Raw genomic sequence first — 21,038 nt, 5'->3', positions numbered from 1 at the left:
AAAAAAACAAAGATATTTTCCAAGTACAAAAATAGAAAAAATTTCAATCCAACGATTCATCAGCTAATAAACTCAAAAAATTCACTGAACTTTAGAGCCTTCTGATAAATCATACCTCCCTTTCCCTTCTGTGCTCCAACTAATAATTCAACTCAAAGTCAAACGAAATCTGATCTCTATGAAAAAACAAAAAACAGAAAATCTGATGATCGCAACAGCGAACTTGGTTCGTCTGGATGCGCAAACGAGGGAAAAATAGTTTATTGCGCTCGAATACATATCACAAATTCAATTCCATATTAATAATCACTTTTCCAAAGTACATATTAAAATGTATATACGAAGAGCATATTATTTATAAAAAAAAAAAAAAAAATACACACAAGTAAAATAATAAATATATATGGTAACAGATAATGAAAAAATACTTTTATCACGTGAGTAAAATGATCGAAAATTGTAATATGAACTTAAAATGCGGACGGGGAGACAGACGATTGAGGTAGAAGTACGTAAAATACCAGACCACAAAGACAAACCACTCAAACCGGACATTTTGTTGTACTCGCGATATCTGTTTAATTTTTTCATCAACTCGTACGTCGACAACACTTTCAATGGTAATGAGGATGAGAAAGAAATCGATATAAAATTTAACAATTTGCTTGCAGCAATAATAGTAACATGTGAAATATGATCCGGTGATGCTAAAAGACTATCGTTGATGTAAAAAATATGGCCACAGAATAGGAAAACATGTATCAAAGAAATAGGAATGCGTTTCTTTTTTAAAAATTGAATCCTTTACAAGGAGAGCTTTAAAAAAACTAACGATAAAATGCAACGTACGAAATTTCATCCGTACAATTTTACTCGTCGGTTAATAAAATTTAAAAACTCGAAATCTAATATCAGCGTGCTTCGAACGACATGAAAAATACAGATTCGTTCGTCGTCGTTGAAAAAAAAGGAAAAATAATTAACCGAAAATAAAAAATACTGATTTCGATAAAAATAAAACAAAAAAAAAACTACAACGAAAAGAAATTTACGAGCAATAAAAATCATCGTGGATACGTTTTAATGGTAACTTTATTACGCATTTTAAAAAGCCTCGTTTTACATGTGAATCAAAATCAACAACAAAAAAAACAAAACGAACGAATCGAATTAAATATCGAGAAAAAAAGCCTCACACACGCGATAAAATCGATTACCGGCTTTAAAATTTTCAATTTCACTAACGAAATCATCGATATGATAACTTATGAGTATTCAGAACGATAGAGGAAAACCTAATCGAATCACAACATCATCTACAAAGAGACAAATGGTACTTGGAGCAATGTAAGAAAGAAAAAAAAAGGAAAAAGGTCACTTTGAACACCTCTCTGAGAACGTAAAAAAAAGCTACATCGAGGGAACGGTAAACTTAGGAAATGAAAGACCGAATTTGGTTTCGATGCCGGTTAAAATAGGCAAAGCGACACGATATCCGCCGATATGATCGGCATTTGAGGATTTAAATTCATCCAGCGCGTTCACATTGTGCGTAGGAATAGTTTGTTCAGATCCAGACGGTCGTCTGTAAAAAAAGATCAATAAGTATTGGTTTTTGTTTTAGGATGTTCTTAGAAGCGGAGTAAAAAAAAATCAGGCACTTACGATCCTCCAAAATCAACGTAAACTAATCTCTGAAGTAATTCGTAAGATAACAGCGTGACCCCGAATTGAGGAGATGATCGGAATACTCGAGCTAACGTTACAATTAAAATCCCAGTAAATATTCAATTCGTAAGTAAAAAATACGATCGTTTTACTCAATAAAATATTCAATTTCAAATTTACCTCCAGTTCCTTTCCAAAAAGCTCTGGCTCCTTCTTCTTTGTATATTTTTATAGCGCAGTCGAATAAACCGTTGTATGTAGTTTGTCCTTGTCTGGCAACCACCTGAACAAATCAAAAGCAAGTTTTTCATTAGAAACATGAAATCTTAAAATTTTCATGAGGGTTCTACCTTATAACTGAAAAAAATGAGCAGTCAAATAAAAATTAAATATCAAATTGAACAGAAAAAATGTGCAACTTTTCTGAAAAATTCATTTACAAAATACTCCTGATATAATTGGAGTTGTTTTTACTTTATGTATCAAACAAATTCTGAAAATAGGCTACTTTTCATGGCTTTCAGAAATTTACAGGCACGTGGCCTCCCCCCTCTCCTCAATATCCTTCCTCAGAGTCAAACTTATTCTCCAAGGTTCATTTCTCTATATCTCACAATCATTTTCAGAGCTAAAAAAGTCAAGGTGACAACAAAATGAAGGACCTGTTTCTTTTAAAATTTCTAGAGGCATCATTATCCCCACCACTCCCCCTCCTCTTAGTCAGCTCCAGATCCCTCATGCCCCCGCCCAATACAATTCAAGTTTTTTTTCTTTTTAAATTAAAAAATCAAACAAATTTTCAAATGAACGAACTTCTATGGTTTCCAAAAATTATGGGGCATATGACCCATTTTTCCATGAAATCTCTCTGGGAGCCGAACTTATTCCTCAAAGGTTTATATCTCTACAATATTCACTTTGAGAGCTAAAACAATGAGAAAAATTAAAAAATTTGATATTGGGCAATTTTTTTTGATTATTAAAAATTGTGGGGCACACGGATCTGCCCCCCACTCTTACTTTTCAGTTTTCAAGCATTTCTCAGAATCAAACTTATGCTCTAAAGTTAAACTAAATAAAGAAACTTAGATCAAAAATTCCTAAGGGCATCACCATTACTACCCGTCCTCTCACCCCCCCCCCCCCCCCATCTTTCATGCCACTAATACAATCAAAGTACTTTTTTTTCAATTCAAACATTGAAAAAATTCAAAATAGGCAAATTTTCTCGGTTTGAAAAAAAATTGTGGGGCATATGCCCCTCCATTTTTCAAATCTCTCTTGTAGTCAAACTGTTCTCCAAGATCTGAAGTAAATGCAAAGTATTTTTAGCCCTTTTTTTGTTACTTCTTTTCTGAGGGCACGTCAATTATTGACGGTTAATAGTTCACAATTTTTTGTACTCCCTCCCCCCTCCCCCTGGCATTACCACAAATATCCGAAAAGAATTGATTTTTGACTTATCTTTTAAAAATTCATTTTTTTGTTCCAAAATAATTGCAAAACAAAAGTACAGTTTTTTTTGCCAAACTTGCTCATATATAGTTCTGTTTTTATTTTCATATTTTCCAATCAAGAAAAGTCAATTTTTGGGGAAAAATTCAAAAAGAATCAGTTTTTGGGAAAAAAGTCAAAAACATCCAATTTTTGACAAAATAATCAAGAAGGTGTACATTTTTGACACAATTCCCAAAAAGTGTCCATTTTAGACACAATTTCCAAAAAGTGTCAATTTTTGGCACAGTTGTCAAAATGGTCAATTTTTGCCAAAATTCTTAAACGGTTTGTTCTTGCCAAGATAGCCCAAAAAAATTTTTGTTTTGGGTGAAAATTGTCATGGAATGTCAATTTTTGGCAAGTTAACAAAAAGTTGTAATGTTTCTTCGTCAAAATTCTCAGGAAGTAGATTTTTGATAAAATAGACAACTGGTTGTAATTTTTTTCAAAATTGCCAACAAATTTTTCATGTGCTTTTTTTGCCATAATGAATAAGAAGCACTGATTTTTGTCTTGCCAGCCTAGAAAGTCCTCTTTTTGTTTCAAAGTTTGTCAAAAAAGTCCTGTTTTTCACAAAATTGCTCAACAGCTCATTTTTTTGCCAAATTTCATTTTTCCTCGCCAAATTCTTTTATGTTGTCCAGTTCTGTTTTCATAAAAATTTTTCCATACTTAATTTTAAAAAGCCCTGTGTATTTCAAATTTCATAGGGGCATCAAATCTTCCCCCTCTTCCCCTTCAGCTCGCTCTCCAAATCCTTCATGTTCCTAATACGATCAGATTATTTCTTCAATTCGCAGATTTAATAGTTCTTAAATTGGGCAAAAGTTCTCATATTAAAAAGTTGTGAGGCATATGCCCCTTTGCAATAAACTCAAGTTTTCGGGCTATAGGAGTCAAAAGTAGGTACTTCTGCCAGTTTTAATTTCTAAATCGACACAATTTATGAATATTGCAACTTTTTTTCAATTTTCAAAAATTTTGGAGCACTTGTATCCCCCCCTCTTCTTCCACCTCTCCCATTACTTCTCCTAAAGACGTGCTGATTTTCCAAGATTCCTTTCTCTATGATAGGTAATTACTAATTAGTTTTTGAGTACATTTGAAAATCAAGAAAATATCATTTTTCAAAACCTGGGGCATTAAAGCCCCTCCTCCTTCCTTGGTCCGCTCTAAATACTTCATGCTCACTTCAATTTGTCAATCAAACTAATTTTTGAGTTTTCAAACGTTTTCCCAATATTCAAAAATTTTGTTACACCCCCCCCCTCCTCTTTCAGATTCTCCCCGAGTGCAATTCATTTTCCAACGTTGATTGCTCCATGATATTCAGTTTTAATCAAGAAGACAACAAGATGTTTGAAAATGAAGAACATTCAATTTTTCAAAATTCTAGGATTATTTACCCCCTCCGCTCGTTCCCCTTCACAATAACCGCACACTTCGAATTTTATCAAATTATTAATTGCTTTGAAATTTTTCAAGCAAAAAAATTTTGAGATTTGGACAAAATTAACCATTTTGAGAATTTTAGGGACATATGATCCCCTCAAAATAGACTCTTGTGAAGCCAAAATTATTCCCCGATGTTAATAAATAATTTCTAAAAATGAATTTCGACCTTAATTAGACGAGAGGCAACTTCCCCTCACAACCCTTCCAGATACAGAACGCAGCTCGATCGAACAAATACACTTGGATACGTAATGAACGCAAAATATGCACCTGTAATCTGGTCTTGATCACATCAGCCGGCGTAACCAACGACGCAGCAGGTACACCGGCAATACATCCGGCGGCTAGCAAAGACAAAGGACTATTATACCCCGTATCATCGGCGAATTTCATTTTCGTATGATGATACGCTGGAAAATAAATAGCGCTGAATGGGATATCTCTGAGGAAACAGGCTTTGGCACCCTGTAAAAGATAAAAAATACCAAATTAGATAGACGATCAAATATAAAGAAATAATCAAAACGGACACGAGACACCGAGCAATTTAATCTCCGAAATTCTCCCCTCCCTTTCTCAATGAGCTGATAACACACGAGATGAGAACTCTTTCGATTCAAATACAAGAAGTCAATTTACCGTAACTACAAATATGTAAGTATACATATGAATTCGTTTGAGAAAAATTACATTTTATCGAAAGATTATGCAGCGATAACGAGATGAATTTCATTTTCTTCGAAATGAAGTCTTTTTTGATATCTTTACTCGGCGATCTCGGACACGAAAAAATTCCCAAATGAATAATTAGTTACTTTATAAAGGCCAAATAATCCTAATTCTTTCACGACGCTGAATGCTTTTAATTTAGCTCCTTTGGCAATTTCACCGGCTACTTGTAATCTGATCTTGACGATTTCCAACGGATTCGTGAATATAACTTGAGAAAACCCGGCCTGAAAAAATACATAAGATCAATTCTAGATCTAGAAGTCAAGTGGCAATTGCTTCAGGGCAATGAAAACTTACACATGCGCCAGCTAAAGCTTCAGCATACAACGGTATCTCTTCATTAACGGTGAGCTTATCACGAATGAAATCATTAACAGTTAATTTAATAGCTTTTTCTGGAGCTACGCCGAGAAATTGCGGTAGTAAACCTCGATATAATCCGAAAAATCCCTCGTGTCTAATTACCTGCGAAAAAAGAAATCCGACGTGATAAATCGAGTTTATAATAAATAAATCATATTATGTAATTACAAAGCTGAGAAAAACAAGGTAAATAAACTACCATAACCGCGATTATTTTATCATTACGAGATAACCTGGTGAAAAATTAAAAATATTCGAGCTCGTCGACATGAAAAAAAAAAGAAAAAGAAAAACTGCATTAGCTTTCAAGTTTACGTACACGTGATTAACGTATGATTCGATTTAATGGAAATTAAGGTGAATTATTCATTGACTGCTTCTAGAAAAGGTTTCGGGGTATTTTCTTACGAGGATTATCTACATTAAAGCCGAACGTAGATTATCAGTATTTTTTCCAACACAAAACACTCGAACGATACGAAATCAGTTGATAACCGTGTCAACACTCTTGGAAATTTACAACTGACCAGGATTTTACAGAAAACTGGCACCGAGAAGTCGAAGAAATGTGTGAAATATTTTTTCACCAGGTTTTTTCTTACTCTGATCGGTTCTAGAATCAGGAAATATGAAAATAAAACGACGAATTACGTTGGACTCACTTTTTTAAAACAATCGAAACTGTTTCGATACATTAATTCGCCAATATACGAGCCAGATCTTTGATTCTGCATTCGAGTTTTCACTAAATCGATAGGATACACAGCTGTTGCTCCGATAGCTGTAAAAATTTCGAGAATTACGATAAAATGGGAATATTAGGATGACAGGCGATGCAATCTAGCTCATTATACCTCCAGATACTGATCCCAACGTGAATCTGTACATGCTTTCGAGAAGTTGAATAAAAACACTCCGCTCATCCGGACTCTGAAAAATTGAAACAAAACGTGAGCGTGAACAGAACGTCCATAAAAATCTCTATAAACCGAACTAATCACGAAAACAGACCGAAACGGCGTGAATTTCAGCTAATCTGCGATCATGCACGTGTCTAAAGTATTGTTCCGGTGTTATAATTTGCAAATCATTGAAAACGATTTTCCTGTTGACCAAATATGTAAATTATTAATCGTGTTTTCGTCGAATTCCAGTCGAAATGGAAAAAGTGCATTACCTACCCGGCCCTTGGATGAATTAAATTACACAGCAGGAATAATATTTCCACTTCCAGAGGTGTGATTTGCGACATGAGCTGAGCCGAGTACAAGAATTCGTCTATACAAAGATAAGAAGCAAAAATTAGTCATATTTTGAGCACCATTGAAGGTCGCTCAGAAGTAAAAAATTAGCGATAGGGTATCTTTTCAATTAAAGATTCGATACAGTTCGCTTGGCTCGAGAATCATAAAACAGTTCACGGATTCTTCGCTAGATAACATTCTTTATCGTTTGTACAAATGAGGCGAGGGAATTGATTACGTAAAAGTACACATATTAATGCATCGAGAGCGTATAAGAAAATAAAATAACCGAAGATGACAACCTTTTGTGATTTCTTGATGCTTGTTTTCATTTGTCGCGTTCAAGTAGATACGTTTAATGAGCTCCATGTTGTTTAGGAGGGAAGTAAATGCCATGAAATATGGGAAACTCACACGATGCCCTCCTTGGACGCCTCCGGCGATCTGAAACACGCAGTTATGAGTGGAAAACTCGATGGAAAAATGTTAATGAGCAAGAAAGAAACTCACAGCTAATAAGTTATCTTTAACTGCATCGGTCAAAAGGTGGCTTTTGACTAAAAGCATTAATTTTTCGAAATCAGACGCTGTAATGAAACCAGTACTGGTCCGGTCGAATTTTCTGAACGCTTCGGTTCCGCATTCTTCGTGAAAATCCTATAACAAGTGAATGGTCAAGTTGGGATTGACTTTTCAAGAGGTTGAAATCGTCAGAAAAACACTCACGTGTAAAAATTGAGCAAATTCGGCGTAATGGATCACTCTCTTTTTATCTTTACCGAAATATAACGTCATGAACGAACTGTTATCGATATCGAATGGCATTCGTCGATACAATTCGGTTTTCTTGATCACTTTGGCGAACTCAGCTGCGAAAAAAAAACACTTGAATGAGTCAAAAACACGAAACATCTGTTGGATGAAAATTCAACGAAAAAGTTCTAGTACCGAACCCAACAAGACCAGTTCCATTTAGATCGAATAACTGAAATGCAGTTTTATAAAGAGCATCTGGATCACAAAGATGTCCTTCGAAAGCTTGGAATTCGGCAAATGAAATCAACCTATGGATTTATGAGAAGTTATTACAATATGATCACATTTTAATAGACTGATCTATGAATTTACGACCTTACCCATCTTTCGTAGTATCCGCAATTCCGGCGAATAATTTGATAGATTCTTGATTACTTTCACCTTCGGTAAGAATACCGAGGAATTTCTGAATGAAATCATAAGCAGCGATGAATTTCTCGCCATCTTTCTCGACAGCAGCGTACTAAAGAAGTAACACAATGAAGAAATGAAACCGTAAACGAAAAAGGAAATGAAAAATGATTACGATGGTACTCACTTTATTAAATATTTCCCTCAATTTATCGGTGTCAGCTCGTTTGTGATATTCATTGGTAACAACACCCTGGATAAAAAAACAACCATATCAATTACACTTTGAAATCAATATCGTAGAAAGGAAATGACACTGTAGATATTTTGCAAACAGTACTCACCTCATGGCAATGGATTTTTTTCATAAATAGATCCTCCGGGATTCCGATAACCATTTCTTTTTCACGAAAATTCAAATTACTGCGAAGCGAATTCTCATGAATTTTAGATCTTCAAGAGTATAAGCTCGATGGGAGAAAAGATCAACTTGATCGTTACGGGACGCGAGAGCAATTCACCGACGAAGTTCGAACAAGACTCACGCAGCAGAATGAAAGAATGAAGTACACGATCTATAATTACATTTTAATTTCACTATTTAATAATTATAGTACAAGTACAGTCGAAATTACAACCCAAGCGGTAACACGTTCTCGTTCAGGATCACGTTCGCATGTTCTGCATCACTGATTTACGGATTCAGGGTATGAAATATTCGAGCGAAAAAAGTGTTTTGTGGTAAAAAGTTTTGGATTTTGAAAATGGCTGCACTGAATTTTATTCATTTCGAAAAGTAGACAAAATTAAAATTGAAATTTTTAGTAGAAAAGTGCGTAATTTGAATTTTATATGAATAAAATGTTGACAAATGTACTATTTATTTTTATAAATGATGTTTATTTTGTAATTTTAAAGATTTTTAATGTAAAAAATGAATCAAAACTAAAAATACATACGAACAGATGACAATTGTTCGAAAACTCAATGAAACTATTTTTATTCTTATCAAAAAAAAACAACTGATAAAAAAAATTTTAAAAAATGAAAAAATTCAAAATTTTTGGAAAATTGTACCCAAAAATGTGAAATATTTTGTCTGTCTTCAAGTTGTGGAACAAATCATCATGGAAGAAATGGAAATGGATAATGAATCAGCTCTGAAATTAGCCAACCATGGAGAAACATTCATTTTTCTAAACGTACCAGAATGAATAGAATTTGGCATCGGTATGAAATCATGAACCATCGGAGATGAATTCAAGAGCGTTAAAATGGTACCAGCAGGGCCTCACTTCATTTATTACAAGCAAGTTTTGTTAACGATACTCTGAAAGTTCACCTCACACTCATTTTTCTATAACAAACACTTGAACATTTCAGTATGAAAGATAAGTATGGGAATGAAGCACCTAGATCTGGACTTTTTCATTATTTCAACGAATTCGAAGTTCTAGTGGAAAAAATGGGATACAGAAGCTGAAGATATTAGCACAGAAGTGCAATTTAATCGAATTCGATCAATTTTTAACACCTTATCCTTATCAAAACACAACTAGGGTACTTTAAAATCAATTTAACTTCAAGATTGGAATATTACAGCCTTATTTTAATGTAGAATATTTCTTACAGATCCTTAAGGAGCTAATGCTACAGAAATCACGTCTCATTATCTCGATTCTACTTACGAAATTCGGCTGTCATTTTTACCAAGTTCGGACAATGAGAAGATGATGAAGCACCTGTTGTTGTTGATCTATTTTTCGTTTCGTTGGCTGCGATAGCTCGTGTTATGACGTAGGTGGTATTTTGAATACAAATTTTTAAATATCAAATTCAAAATACGAGTTTTAAACGTCAGTTCGGTGAATTATTTACGTAAAACATGTACGAATATTTACGTTTATTATACACGTGAAAAATATTGTATTTTTTTATATTATTTTGTTTGTATATGTGTACCTAATATACGTTTTAAAATGATATTACGTACTCTTTACGAACGTTATTATTTCATATTCATCACGAATGATGATGAAATCTAAACAAAATACGACACAGAAACAGATTCATCAATGATAAGTTACCTATTAAGAATCAACTTGACTCGTTTTTACTCTTTAGACTGGAATAAGGACCATTTACATTCAATCAAAATGATTTTTTGTTTGTACTTTATATTTGTAAATAAAAAATCCTAACGCTATTCAATCACAATTTTTTTAAAAATATTATTGGTTGAATAAAAAAATTTAAAAAAGTGCTGAATCAGCAAAACACATTGTAACAAAAAATGAATAAATAACACCTTAGGAATGGAAATCTAAAAATTACTTTCTTTTTTTTTACTTCTTATTGCTTCTACGTCCAAAATAGCAGCATCCTTCGGTGCAATATCTTTCAAAGAACGAATACAAATTTCAGCTTTTCTAATAGCTTCGGTGTTTTCTGAATTGAAAATTATTCTTCCAGCAATTACGTTAATCCTTCTCCAGTGTTGGTCTGCAACTGGCCAGCACCAACGAAGGCATAAATTCAAAGCCTGCAAAAGAGTTTCAAGTAAACTATACAGAGTGGAAAGAGGTGCATTAATTTTCAAACAAACAGATACACAATACACACCAGCATAGCGTGTTTTTCAGTGATATCGGTTTTACTGTAGTCTTCTATAATTCTTAAAAATCTCGGTAGCCATCTGATAGCCGAAACGTTGGCTGATTTAGCAATTAAACACAAGCAATCTCCGTACAGTTGTCTTATTTCTATGTTTTGTTCGAATTCCATCAAAGGAAGAGCGATATTGAGTATTTCGTCGTAAAATGACCACTGAAATTTCAACGTTATATAATCAAATAAAGTTTTAAATTAATTAAGATAAAAATTTAAAACCGTCGCCAACCTGTAAACTAACACCGGTATGCTTCATATTTGGTTGAGATTTCTCGGCGACGTCTAAAGCACAGCTTATTACGAGAAGAATTAATTCGCATTCTCTGAAATACAGATATCTTTTGAGCATATTTTGTAATAATTCCAGTTGAATATGCCACTGTAATTCCGTTGCAGACTGAAAATTCCGAATATAAGTACATTAATTACATCATGTCATATTATGGATTTCATTTCATTTTGAATTTCAATATACTTACAATATTTGTCAAGATTTGGTACAAGCATTTCAGACCTATTTGCTTGCTAGAGGTGGCATAATCTTCTAAAATATTCAAAGATATTGGTAAGGCAATCTGAATGAAATGTTTCATAAAAGGTAACTGTAAAAAAAAAATGAATATAATTCTCTACACCAGATCATTCAACATGGACAAAAAATGTGGATAATTTTTACCTCAATATGGCTCAGAAGCCAAGTAAAGCAACATGTAATAGAAGGATAATATTGCCATTCTTCTTTCGATAATTTAGGCAGAATAAAACTTAATAAATTAACGCCATGGAGTGTTTCTCGTTGATCTACTTTAATCATATAATCGTTCAATGTCTCACACAAACAAGCAGACATTATTGTTTTTAAAGTTGTTCGAGATGCAGCCATACAATCATCATCAGTCCACACGTTCTTTGAAGAATGCTCTCCACAAAATATTATAGCATAACTAATACATTCGTAACGATTTCTCGAAGATGCGGAAAGATCCTCTGGAGGTATCAGTGAGAATATAGTGAGCTTTTCAAAGCACGACTTTACATTATCCAGTACACCGATGAAATCGTCCACTTCGAATGGTCTCGATTCAATTATCGTATTCTTCGGAATGAAAGAATTCTCTATTTCGTACTTCAACTGGTTCCATTCTTCTGAAGAGGGTATTGCCGGCTTATTGCACTCGTGTATGGGATTGTTCGGAGTATCTATGTGCATTGTGGAATGGTTCAATTTTGATGCAGAATATTCATCGATTATGCATTTATTTGAACGACTAATTCTTGAAACTACTTTACAGCACAAAAGGGAATAAAAATCATGATACATACATTTTCTCAGACCTGATTTGATTTTTGAAAAATAAAAAACTAAAAACTTCAAAACCAGAAAATTTGAAATGATAAGAATAACTTTGAGGGGGAGGGTAAAGGGGTAAATATTGATAATAAAATAGATGCTGATTGGTCGATTAGTCAAATATAAACACTCGAATGCTTGAACCGCCAAAACTCTGGATTTTGGCGCCATTTCTCCGGATTTTGGCGCCAATTCTCTGGAATTTGGCGCCAAAACAGAGTTCCAGATAAAAATGCCGCCAAAATAAACATAAATAGAACCCTGGGTCCAAAACGTCGGCTTAGTGCGGAAAGGTGCCTCGTGAAATTCGTTACTTGACACCTGTGTAAAACGGTCTTTCCACTCTGAGCACCATCTATCAGTCCAAATGTTCAAACCAAAAGTTATGTTACCTCAAGGCACCCTTCCCATCACCTAAGATGCCTTTAGATTTGAACTTGGACTGATAGATGGCGCTCAGTGTGGAAAGGCAGTTTTACACAGGTATCAAGTAACGAATTTCACGAGGCACCTTTCCGCACTTAGCCGACGAAAAGGACAATGAACTCTACTCATAGAGTCTTTTTTAGTCACTCAATTAGCCAATTAAAGTTCAATTCTTCCATTTTCTACCCAAACTGCAAAACAAACTGAGAAAATAAATATAGAAAAAAAATCAAATCATAATAATTATATATTTTCTCACGATTCCTAATTTCCAACAAAGATACCATTTCAATAAACATTCAAAACATGATTTAAAACTTAAAAATTTATATTTACAGTCGAAGGTAAAATCCACAATCATTTACATAACAGTGACATGTTTCAACGCTTAATTAAATTAATCGAAAATGAAACACGATATAAATAGATCAAAAACAATGACTGTTTGACTAACTAAAATAGAAATGTGTATCAGAAGTTTAAACTTATTAAAATGAAAGAGGAAAACTGACGAGCTCGCGACCCAACAAAGATCCTGGTACATTTCACAATCGTCCAGCGATGGAAAATTAACAACTTACTATAACTTGCTTGAGTATTAAAATATAAGAAAACTATACAAGTTTCGATAGATGTATCAAAAAAAAGAACAACAATAATCGATAAGAAAAAAGTTTGGCTGACTTAAAATCATATTTTTTTCCTAATTTACCACTAATCTAACCTATCATAACTTTGGATCGTCGAAATTTGGTCCTTGGGTCAACAATATATTTCCGTACGGTTCGTTCTGCATCAATTCTAAAACCCTGTGTTTTTTCAAAACCAATAAAGAGTAAAACTTTTGCGCGACCTGTGAAAGAAATTGAAATTAATACCCTCGATGAAGACAGATATTTGAAAGATAGGTTTGCAAATATTACTTGTTTTTTAGGATTGGCTACGATTAAATCATTAAACGAGGTGTTTACACCAGTTGAAATTCTCATTCTAATCGTACTGTACAAATGTCCGGCTCGTTTGTTTAGTAACCTTTCTTCGAATTGTTCGACTGTTTCGTCAACACCACGTTCTTCCATCTAAACAAGCAGAAAAGTAAAAAGTTATTCTTCGTTGTTACGAAAAAGATGCACGTAAAAGTCTACTCTACGTACTGGACCGATCGAAGCAGGATTATCATAATCGGTTTCATGCCATGGAGTAGCTCCACCAGCAGCATTATCATGCCAAGGAGTAGCTCCACCAGCAGCATTCAAACCAGGAGTAATAGGAGCATGTTCGTTATCATCGTTATTAAATGGAAACAGATTCGCATTCTGCATCTATGAAACAGAAAAAAAAGTTAATCAACCAGATTCAAAATTAAATAGCAAAAAAAGTATAATTATATAAAAATTCGCACCTGATTTTGTAAATCTTCTCTTTCATCGTATCCCATATTCTCCATTCCCGGGTGATTATTAATTGAAGCATCATTCTGGAATAATTTTTAAAAATTTGAAATACACCGATGTAAAATTAATTCGAAAATGTTCGACTCATTTATTGTTACCTCGAGAGGTGCGTTTGAGATATCATGCTCAGATAAGGGCGGTGGAACGGACAAAGGTGGTAATATATTATCCAACTGTTGCTGCGGCGTTTCGGGAAATTGAGGAATATCTGGCAACTGAGACTGTAAATCGGAATACGGTTGGGGTGTTCCGGGATACGCTGGAGGTGCAGGTAACATAGGATCCTGCATTTGATGAGGCACTTCTGGTATTTCACCAGCTCCGATCATGTTCTCCATTTGTCCTGGTAATGTGACCGAAGGAGGTGGCATTTCTTCATTCAGTGATTCTTCGGTGATCGTAGGTAAACGGATTGATTGATCGAGATCAGGAGCACCTTCGTTCGGTACCGGAGACATTTTTGATTTTTTATTTATTTCCTGCGACGAAAAGAAATTCGAGTAATGAAATTGTTTGAGAGGTTGTGGTCATAATAATTGTATTATATTTTTACTTGAGCTGTGAGCGGATCGATTGGAGCAACTGGTTCTTCATCGGTGACAGGTTGTTTACGTTTCCTTCCACGACGATTAGTTTGAGCCGGTTGAAGTGGGGGTGCCATTCCATCGGTTTCTTGATTAGCTTCAGGAACAGCGTGATCTTCTGGTTCATCGTTGGGTGCAGCTCGAGATGTCAGATGTCGTTGATAATTCTATTTAAAAATGAACGAAAACAGTTAAAACAAATATTCGACACGAATTTTAATTCAACTTCAGGTTGGTTACATTTACCTTGAATAAGGTAGTAGAAGGGATGCCTTTTCCAGGCAAAGCGAACAGTTTTTCAACGCCACCGGTTTCTTTCCAGTGCATTAGTCTTTTGGTAGGCGGAGCGAGATCCAAAGTGATCACAATATCACTAGTATCGCTCAGCTGTGCTTTCATTTCTTCTCCCGATATATTTTTAACTTCGTCGACGATAAGTTTACGTTTTCTTTTAGTCTTAGGTAATCCTGAAAAAATCGAGAAAAATGTGAAAATCGATTCGACGAATATTTAATTAAAATACGTCGATGTTTGAGAAACACACCTCTCAAAGCAGATGCGTCGACCGGAGCTAAAGCAAAACTTTCTTCTTCGTTTTGTAGTAAAGTTGTTTGTTCGGCGTTTTGATTATTTTCATTTTGTTCAGTTTCTTTATCTTGTTCCGCTTCCTGTGCGATTTGAGATTCAATAGAAGTAGGTACTGCCTGGGCTCCTTCAGCTGAGCCAAGTAATTGGTCATCGACAGTAGCTGGCTTATCTAGTTCAGCTCCTGGAACGCCTCCGTCTAGTGGCTGCGCGGCGGGAATCGGCGAAGGTGGTCGAGATCCGTCAGAGCTGCGTTGAAATAAAATTAGAAATGAGAACGGGTAAATAGAATAAATCAAATTTTGAAATAAAAATTCTCCTATTTTACCTGCCACCAGGGGGACTAGCCATAAAACGATCGTCATCGAAATCATCATCATCATTGATGCGCAACGAAGATGGACCTGGTCCATCATTTCGTTGTATCATCGGCGAGCCAAATGGTGAATGTTTCGACGTCGAAGGTATCGCTCCATCAGCGTGTAAGGCATCGTGACTCTGTAACGAATTATCAATAACTGGAGGAGGTGGCATAGGCGTATCTTCGAAGAGACCTCCGCTGAATAAACCTCCTATAAAAAAATACACTAGTTTAATACCAACTCCCGGTTACCGGACAGAAGCGAATCATTAATACCGTACCAGCTACGTCGTATGCATCTTTATGCGAAATTGTAATATCTATGTCCATCGGTACAGCACCTCCTAAAGCTACTTCGACATCTAATGTAGACGGACCTCCCTTATGCTTAACCATGTCGCCTATACTTTCACCGAATAAGCTTTCCTAAATGACAGCAGAAAAAATAACGTTAGAAAACAACACACCGAAGATCATAAAATAAACATCGTATAAGAACGAACATGTTGCAACGATTGTTCAAATCCAACACCCATCGATTCACGTATAGATGGATCGAAATCATTGCCGAAACCGTCTTCAGTCGATATGGGAGCTACGGTACCGTAATCTTCTCGCATAGTAATTTCATCAGCTCGTGATTGATTCAATGTGAACTGAGCTTCGATATCCACATCACTGTAGGATGAAATGAATTTTTCAAAGAAATGCTCTTCAGTGAATATTATTATAATACGAACAGAATCATTACTTTAGATCTGGCATAGCCGAATCGAAATCGTGGAACACTTCCGGTAACGTAACAGCGTTAACGGCTGCTTCCCTGTGATCTTCCGGCAAATCCACCATACCAGGCCGGAATGCCATCTTGATTTTGACGAAGGCTTCATTACAATCGGCTAACAGATACTTGGTTTTTCTAGAATAGATCCGAACAACGCCCAACATCAAATGTCCAGACGTTCTTAACGCTAGCTTGACCTGTAATTCGATAATAAAGGTTGAAATTTGATTCCCGCCATTAACGATAATATTCTGTAATACTCAAACAAATGCTCGTAGTATCACGTACCTTTGGTCTCAAGATTCTTTCGATAGATGATTCGATATTTGTTTCAAAAATTTGAGCTTTGGTCAGTTTTTTATCCCAATGGGCTGCTAGCCAAATCCTGGCTAACGGCCCTTTCTTCGATAGTACAAAATCCGAATAGAACATGATTTCAAATTATGTTAATCTGAAACAAATCAAAAGCAAGGTGGTTAGAAATCATATCACTTACATATTCTGCCGGAATTAGGCATTAATTAAATAATTATTACAGTAATACAGAACTAATGTTATGTTATGACAAACTTCAGTGTAAATCACTTTTGCGATGCAAGCTCATCATTTTGTGAAACGTAGTGAAGCACCGTAAATGTAATAAATTATAATGGGTAAAGAGAAATTTCAAAGCATCTATTTTAAAAAATATTATAGCGGTACAATCCACTGATAGAAAACCATTGATTTGAATCAAAATACCGTTGTGTTTACTATTTACCATTGCAACTAATTAGGGTGAAACGCTTACCCTTAAATCTAATGAATATGATTTTTGATGATACCAATTCTTGTACACTTCCACGATGCTACAATTAATAAAACAAATAAAATAAAACAGTTAATTAAACCATAATCACAATTAATTCGTAAATTTAAAAAACGTAACAACAATAATCAAGAAATCTCGGTCAGGATCACGTTCGCATCATTTTGGATTCAGGTTATAAAAAATTCAAGCGAAAAAAATAGTTTTGTGCTGAAAAGCTTCAGATCTTAGAAATGGCTGCACTGAATTTTATTGATTTCCAAACATTGGACAAAATAGATGAATTCGAATTAAAAGTATGAAATTGCATCATTTCAATTTTTTTAGTAAATAAAATGGTGACAAATGCACTAATTGCTAATAAAAAATGTTTATTTTGCAATTTAAAAGAAGTTGAAATGTTAAAATTGAATGAAAAATTAAAATACGATATACATACGAATACACGACAATTGTTCGAAAACCCAATGAAACTATTAAAATTTATTCTTATCAAAAAAAACAACAACTGATAAAAAAAAATTCGAAAATTTTTAGAAGAAAATGGAAAAATGTACTTAAAAATGTGAAATATTTCGTCTATCTTCAAGTTGTAGAACAAAATCATCATGGAAGAAATGGAAATGGATAACGAATTAGCTCTAAAATTAGTCAAACATGGAGGAACATTCATTTTTCTAAACGTACCAGTAGGAATAGAATTCGGCATCGATATGAAATCATGGACCACCGGAGATAAATTCAAAGGCGTTAAAATGATACCACCGGGACCTCACTTCATTTTTTACAAGCAAGTTTTGCTAACAATATTCTGAAAGATCACCTCACACTCATTTTTCTAACAAACACTCGAATGTTTCAGTATGAAAGATAAGTATGGGAATGAAGCACCTAGATCTGGATTTTTTCATTATTTCAACGAATCCGAAGTTTTAGTGAAGAAATGGGATACAGAAGCTGAAGATATTAGCACAGAAGGTACACATTTCATCAAAGAAATATACCTACTTCCTGGTTAATTTCGTCTTGACTGTTTAGTAATCTTTATTTTATCATTTGTTTACATGTGCCAATCAAAGAAACGGATAATTTCCAGTGCAATCTAATAGAATTCGATCAATTCTTAGGACCATATCCGTTCGATATTTGGAAAAAATGGAAACCTTTATCAAAACACATCTCCGGTACTTCATAATCAATTTAATTTCAGTATTAGAATATCACAGCCTTATTCTAATATGGATTATTTATTACAGAACGAGTAATCCAAAAACTAACGCCGCAATGTAAATTAATCAAATCAGCCATGGATTTCATTCCTGTAGAAAAAAAAGATAATTTTGGTACGAAAAAAAGATGGAGTAAAGGTAAAACAGAGGAGGAACGTCAAGAAGATCTATTACCAGAATTAGTTCCAGTCTCAGAGATGAGAATAAGGTTTGTAAATTTCAAATGAGGGATCATTCAGTCGCCGTCGAACGAATTCAAGTCCTTTTGTACAGATTTACAGATATGCCAGATCGTCGTTATCCTAAAGGAGCTAGTCCTGCAGAAATCACGTCTCATTATCTCGATTCTACTTACGCTTTGAATAAAATGCTATCATCGTGTAACAGGTTCGTATTTAACCGCATTCGTTCAATTTTTATTACAACGTATCTAATCATGTGTGTACTTCTGTTGTTTGTTTTTATAGTCCTGTGGAATTCGTAGGAGAAATCCAATTCGCTTTCGTCTGTTTCCTACTCGGTTTGAATTTAGAAGCGTTAGAACAATGGAAAAAATTAATTCAACTTTTATGCTGCTGCGAAAAAGCCATGATTCGTTACACAAACATGTACTCAGAACTGATCACCTGCTTAGAAGTACATCTCGAAGAAATCCCCGAAGATTTTCTCGTCGATATCGTAGCCAATAATAATGTTATTTATAAAAGCCTGAGAGAATTGTTCGCTACTCTGCGTACATTGAAAAATCATGTAGACGGTTCCCTGTTCTGTAAAGCTGACAGATTTAAACAAAAGTTAACGACGAAATTCGGCTGGGATTTTACTAATCTCGAACAAGAAGAAGATGATGAAGCACCTGTTGTCGTTGAGCTATGATTTTATTATGCAAATTTCGACTCGCGTCGTTACGATACGCCGCACTGGCTGCGATAGCTTGAGTTATGTGACGTAGGTGGTATTTTGAATACAAATTTTTAAATATCAAATTCAAAATACGACGTTTAAACGTCAGTTCGGGTGAATGATTTACGTACAGCGTGTACGAATATTTACGTTTATTATAGAAATGAAGAATATACCGTATTTTTTTTTATATCATTTTGTTTATATGATTGTGTTTCTAATATACGTTTTAAAATATTATTATTACGTGAACGTTATTTCAAATTCATCGCGAATGATAACGAAATTATTACGTTGATTCGAAGAATGAAAATCAACCAAATTATAGGTAACCTGTTTAATAATAAATTACAATATGATGGTTTTTAAATCAATGAAAATGAAACATAGAAAAAAGGGAGGAAAAGTAATAAGATAAATTTACAAAGTTATTACACGCTCATACAGGTATAATATTGATGTGATAACGTACGAAATTTTAATAAAAATATCGTTAAGAATAACTTACATAATAATTCACATATACATTTTAAAAAACGCAGTTCTGCCTTTCAACCCGCGACGGTACTCGACAAAGTTTCAACTTAAAATATAATTTTGTTTCCAAACATTACTTTCAAAGTATATCACAAATGGTTAGAATAGTATTGAACTAAACACACTGGAAGAAAATACTGTCTCTACCATAGTAGAAAATTTTTAGGTAGGTAAGAAATCTCAATGCTTGTCATCGTCCAGAATACCGGATACTTCGAGATTCATTTTATCGTGTCGATTCTTGTTTCCAGTACCACTTTTCTTTTCAACTATTTTAAATCCACTAGGTACAGATGGACCGGTTCCGGGTGATTGTTTTGGAAATTGTTCCATTGCACTTTTTCCGTACATTATTTCTGGGTGTTCGTTCAACGTATCAGTTAATGCAGCTAGTAAAATATCTGGAGAAAAAAAATAAAATATATTAAAATTTGGTTGAATTTCATGTTCTACAGATAGAAGAATAATCACGAAGCTGATCCTCGATTATATTTTTGATTAAATTATCATTTGTGTTGGTAAATCTCACCTAAAACTTTACGTTCAATATTTGGTGAAATATGTCCTTCGTCTACTTGTGTTTCTAAAAATGTTGTGAATTGTTTGAGTGATTCTTGAGCTTCAAGACCATCTAAAGAAAATACACAACACAGATAGGTATTCTCGAACAATAAATGAAAATGAAATTCAATTCATTCAAGTTTCTCGATATAGGTATAATGCTTACTCATCGAAAACGACTGATAGAATAACACTTTGGCTAACTCGTAAATAACACCTTCCATCGACGACTCGGAAAACAAACTTTCAAAACCCTGTAACTTCTCAGCCAAGTTTTTATAGTCTTTTTCTGAGAACCGGAACTGTACACCTTCGTCAATATAATTCTCTGGAGCTTCAACTTCATCTTTATTATTATATCGGTAACCTAATTAGAAATGAAATTCTACGATAAGAAATCAGTTCAACTTCAACATCAAATACCTACACATAAAATACACAAAAATATAGGTCACATCTTACGAGTATTTTGATTTTCGAAATTATCCAGAGTGTACGCTCTTTTCAGGAATTTATTCTGTATTAATTGTTGAATATCTTTCAAATCAGACAACGCTTGATTCATGTCGACTCTATTATTACGCGAATTTTCGTACATCTCCATGTAACGTCTTTGCTGCTCCTGCAAAATATAAAACAGTGAAATTAAATTCCACTCT

General features: G+C 34.3%; 5 protein-coding genes and 1 long non-coding RNA gene across 7 annotated transcripts in view; 2 read left to right on the top strand and 4 right to left on the bottom strand.

Annotated features, from left to right (window-relative positions):
• Positions 1-201: 201 nt before the first annotated feature.
• aralar1 (calcium-binding mitochondrial carrier protein aralar1) lies at positions 202-8,801 on the bottom strand. Its single transcript, XM_065365294.1, has 17 exons — positions 8,471-8,801; positions 8,314-8,379; positions 8,096-8,238; positions 7,908-8,023; positions 7,686-7,828; positions 7,470-7,616; positions 7,262-7,403; positions 6,897-6,993; positions 6,727-6,820; positions 6,570-6,645; positions 6,378-6,496; positions 5,650-5,817; positions 5,436-5,576; positions 4,891-5,085; positions 1,849-1,951; positions 1,666-1,756; positions 202-1,585 (listed from the first exon to the last, which is right to left on the bottom strand). Exons 1-17 carry the CDS (start codon positions 8,522-8,524, stop codon positions 1,411-1,413), a joined length of 2,070 nt encoding a protein of 689 aa, XP_065221366.1. The 5' UTR covers positions 8,525-8,801; the 3' UTR covers positions 202-1,410.
• Positions 8,802-9,100: 299 nt separating this feature from the next.
• Positions 9,101-10,111, top strand: LOC135846295 (uncharacterized). The gene is made up of 3 exons (XR_010558944.1): positions 9,101-9,435; positions 9,510-9,686; positions 9,759-10,111. It is a non-coding gene; the product is annotated as an uncharacterized LOC135846295 (long non-coding RNA).
• A 121-nt stretch (positions 10,112-10,232) lies between these two features.
• Positions 10,233-12,201, bottom strand: LOC135846294 (TELO2-interacting protein 2-like). Its single transcript, XM_065365295.1, has 5 exons — positions 11,473-12,201; positions 11,276-11,398; positions 11,026-11,193; positions 10,749-10,952; positions 10,233-10,668 (listed from the first exon to the last, which is right to left on the bottom strand). The coding sequence occupies exons 1-5, from the start codon at positions 12,115-12,117 to the stop codon at positions 10,450-10,452; spliced, it is 1,359 nt and encodes a 452-aa protein (XP_065221367.1). The 5' UTR covers positions 12,118-12,201; the 3' UTR covers positions 10,233-10,449.
• A 601-nt stretch (positions 12,202-12,802) lies between these two features.
• Positions 12,803-17,308, bottom strand: LOC135846828 (double-strand-break repair protein rad21 homolog). Its single transcript, XM_065366126.1, has 14 exons — positions 17,132-17,308; positions 16,630-16,792; positions 16,309-16,538; positions 16,061-16,235; positions 15,839-15,983; positions 15,525-15,768; positions 15,156-15,445; positions 14,858-15,078; positions 14,581-14,778; positions 14,126-14,506; positions 13,976-14,050; positions 13,728-13,895; positions 13,497-13,652; positions 12,803-13,426 (listed from the first exon to the last, which is right to left on the bottom strand). The coding sequence occupies exons 2-14, from the start codon at positions 16,771-16,773 to the stop codon at positions 13,301-13,303; spliced, it is 2,553 nt and encodes an 850-aa protein (XP_065222198.1). The 5' UTR covers positions 16,774-16,792; positions 17,132-17,308; the 3' UTR covers positions 12,803-13,300.
• Positions 17,309-17,650: 342 nt separating this feature from the next.
• Positions 17,651-19,521, top strand: LOC135849168 (protein AAR2 homolog). The gene is made up of 6 exons (XM_065369443.1): positions 17,651-17,939; positions 18,012-18,127; positions 18,229-18,333; positions 18,406-18,586; positions 18,652-18,765; positions 18,846-19,521. The coding sequence occupies exons 1-6, from the start codon at positions 17,758-17,760 to the stop codon at positions 19,252-19,254; spliced, it is 1,107 nt and encodes a 368-aa protein (XP_065225515.1). The 5' UTR covers positions 17,651-17,757; the 3' UTR covers positions 19,255-19,521.
• Positions 19,522-19,603: 82 nt separating this feature from the next.
• LOC135849167 (uncharacterized) overlaps positions 19,604-21,038 on the bottom strand; it is a 108,998-nt gene continuing 107,563 nt past the window's right edge. For both annotated transcript variants that reach the window (XM_065369442.1, XM_065369441.1), the window contains 4 exons: positions 20,842-21,001; positions 20,546-20,746; positions 20,348-20,449; positions 19,604-20,219 (listed from right to left, as the gene is read on the bottom strand). In XM_065369442.1, the coding sequence (XP_065225514.1) occupies positions 19,999-20,219; positions 20,348-20,449; positions 20,546-20,746; positions 20,842-21,001 (684 nt within the window). In that variant the 3' untranslated portion in view covers positions 19,604-19,998. The remainder of the gene's footprint in view (positions 20,220-20,347; positions 20,450-20,545; positions 20,747-20,841; positions 21,002-21,038) is intronic.

The sequence above is a fragment of the Planococcus citri genome, chromosome 5 (assembly GCF_950023065.1).
Source record: "Planococcus citri chromosome 5, ihPlaCitr1.1, whole genome shotgun sequence".
Taxonomy (NCBI): domain Eukaryota; kingdom Metazoa; phylum Arthropoda; class Insecta; order Hemiptera; family Pseudococcidae; genus Planococcus; species Planococcus citri.
Note: the sequence above shows the minus strand (reverse complement) of the source record. Positions and strands in the feature narration are given on the sequence as shown.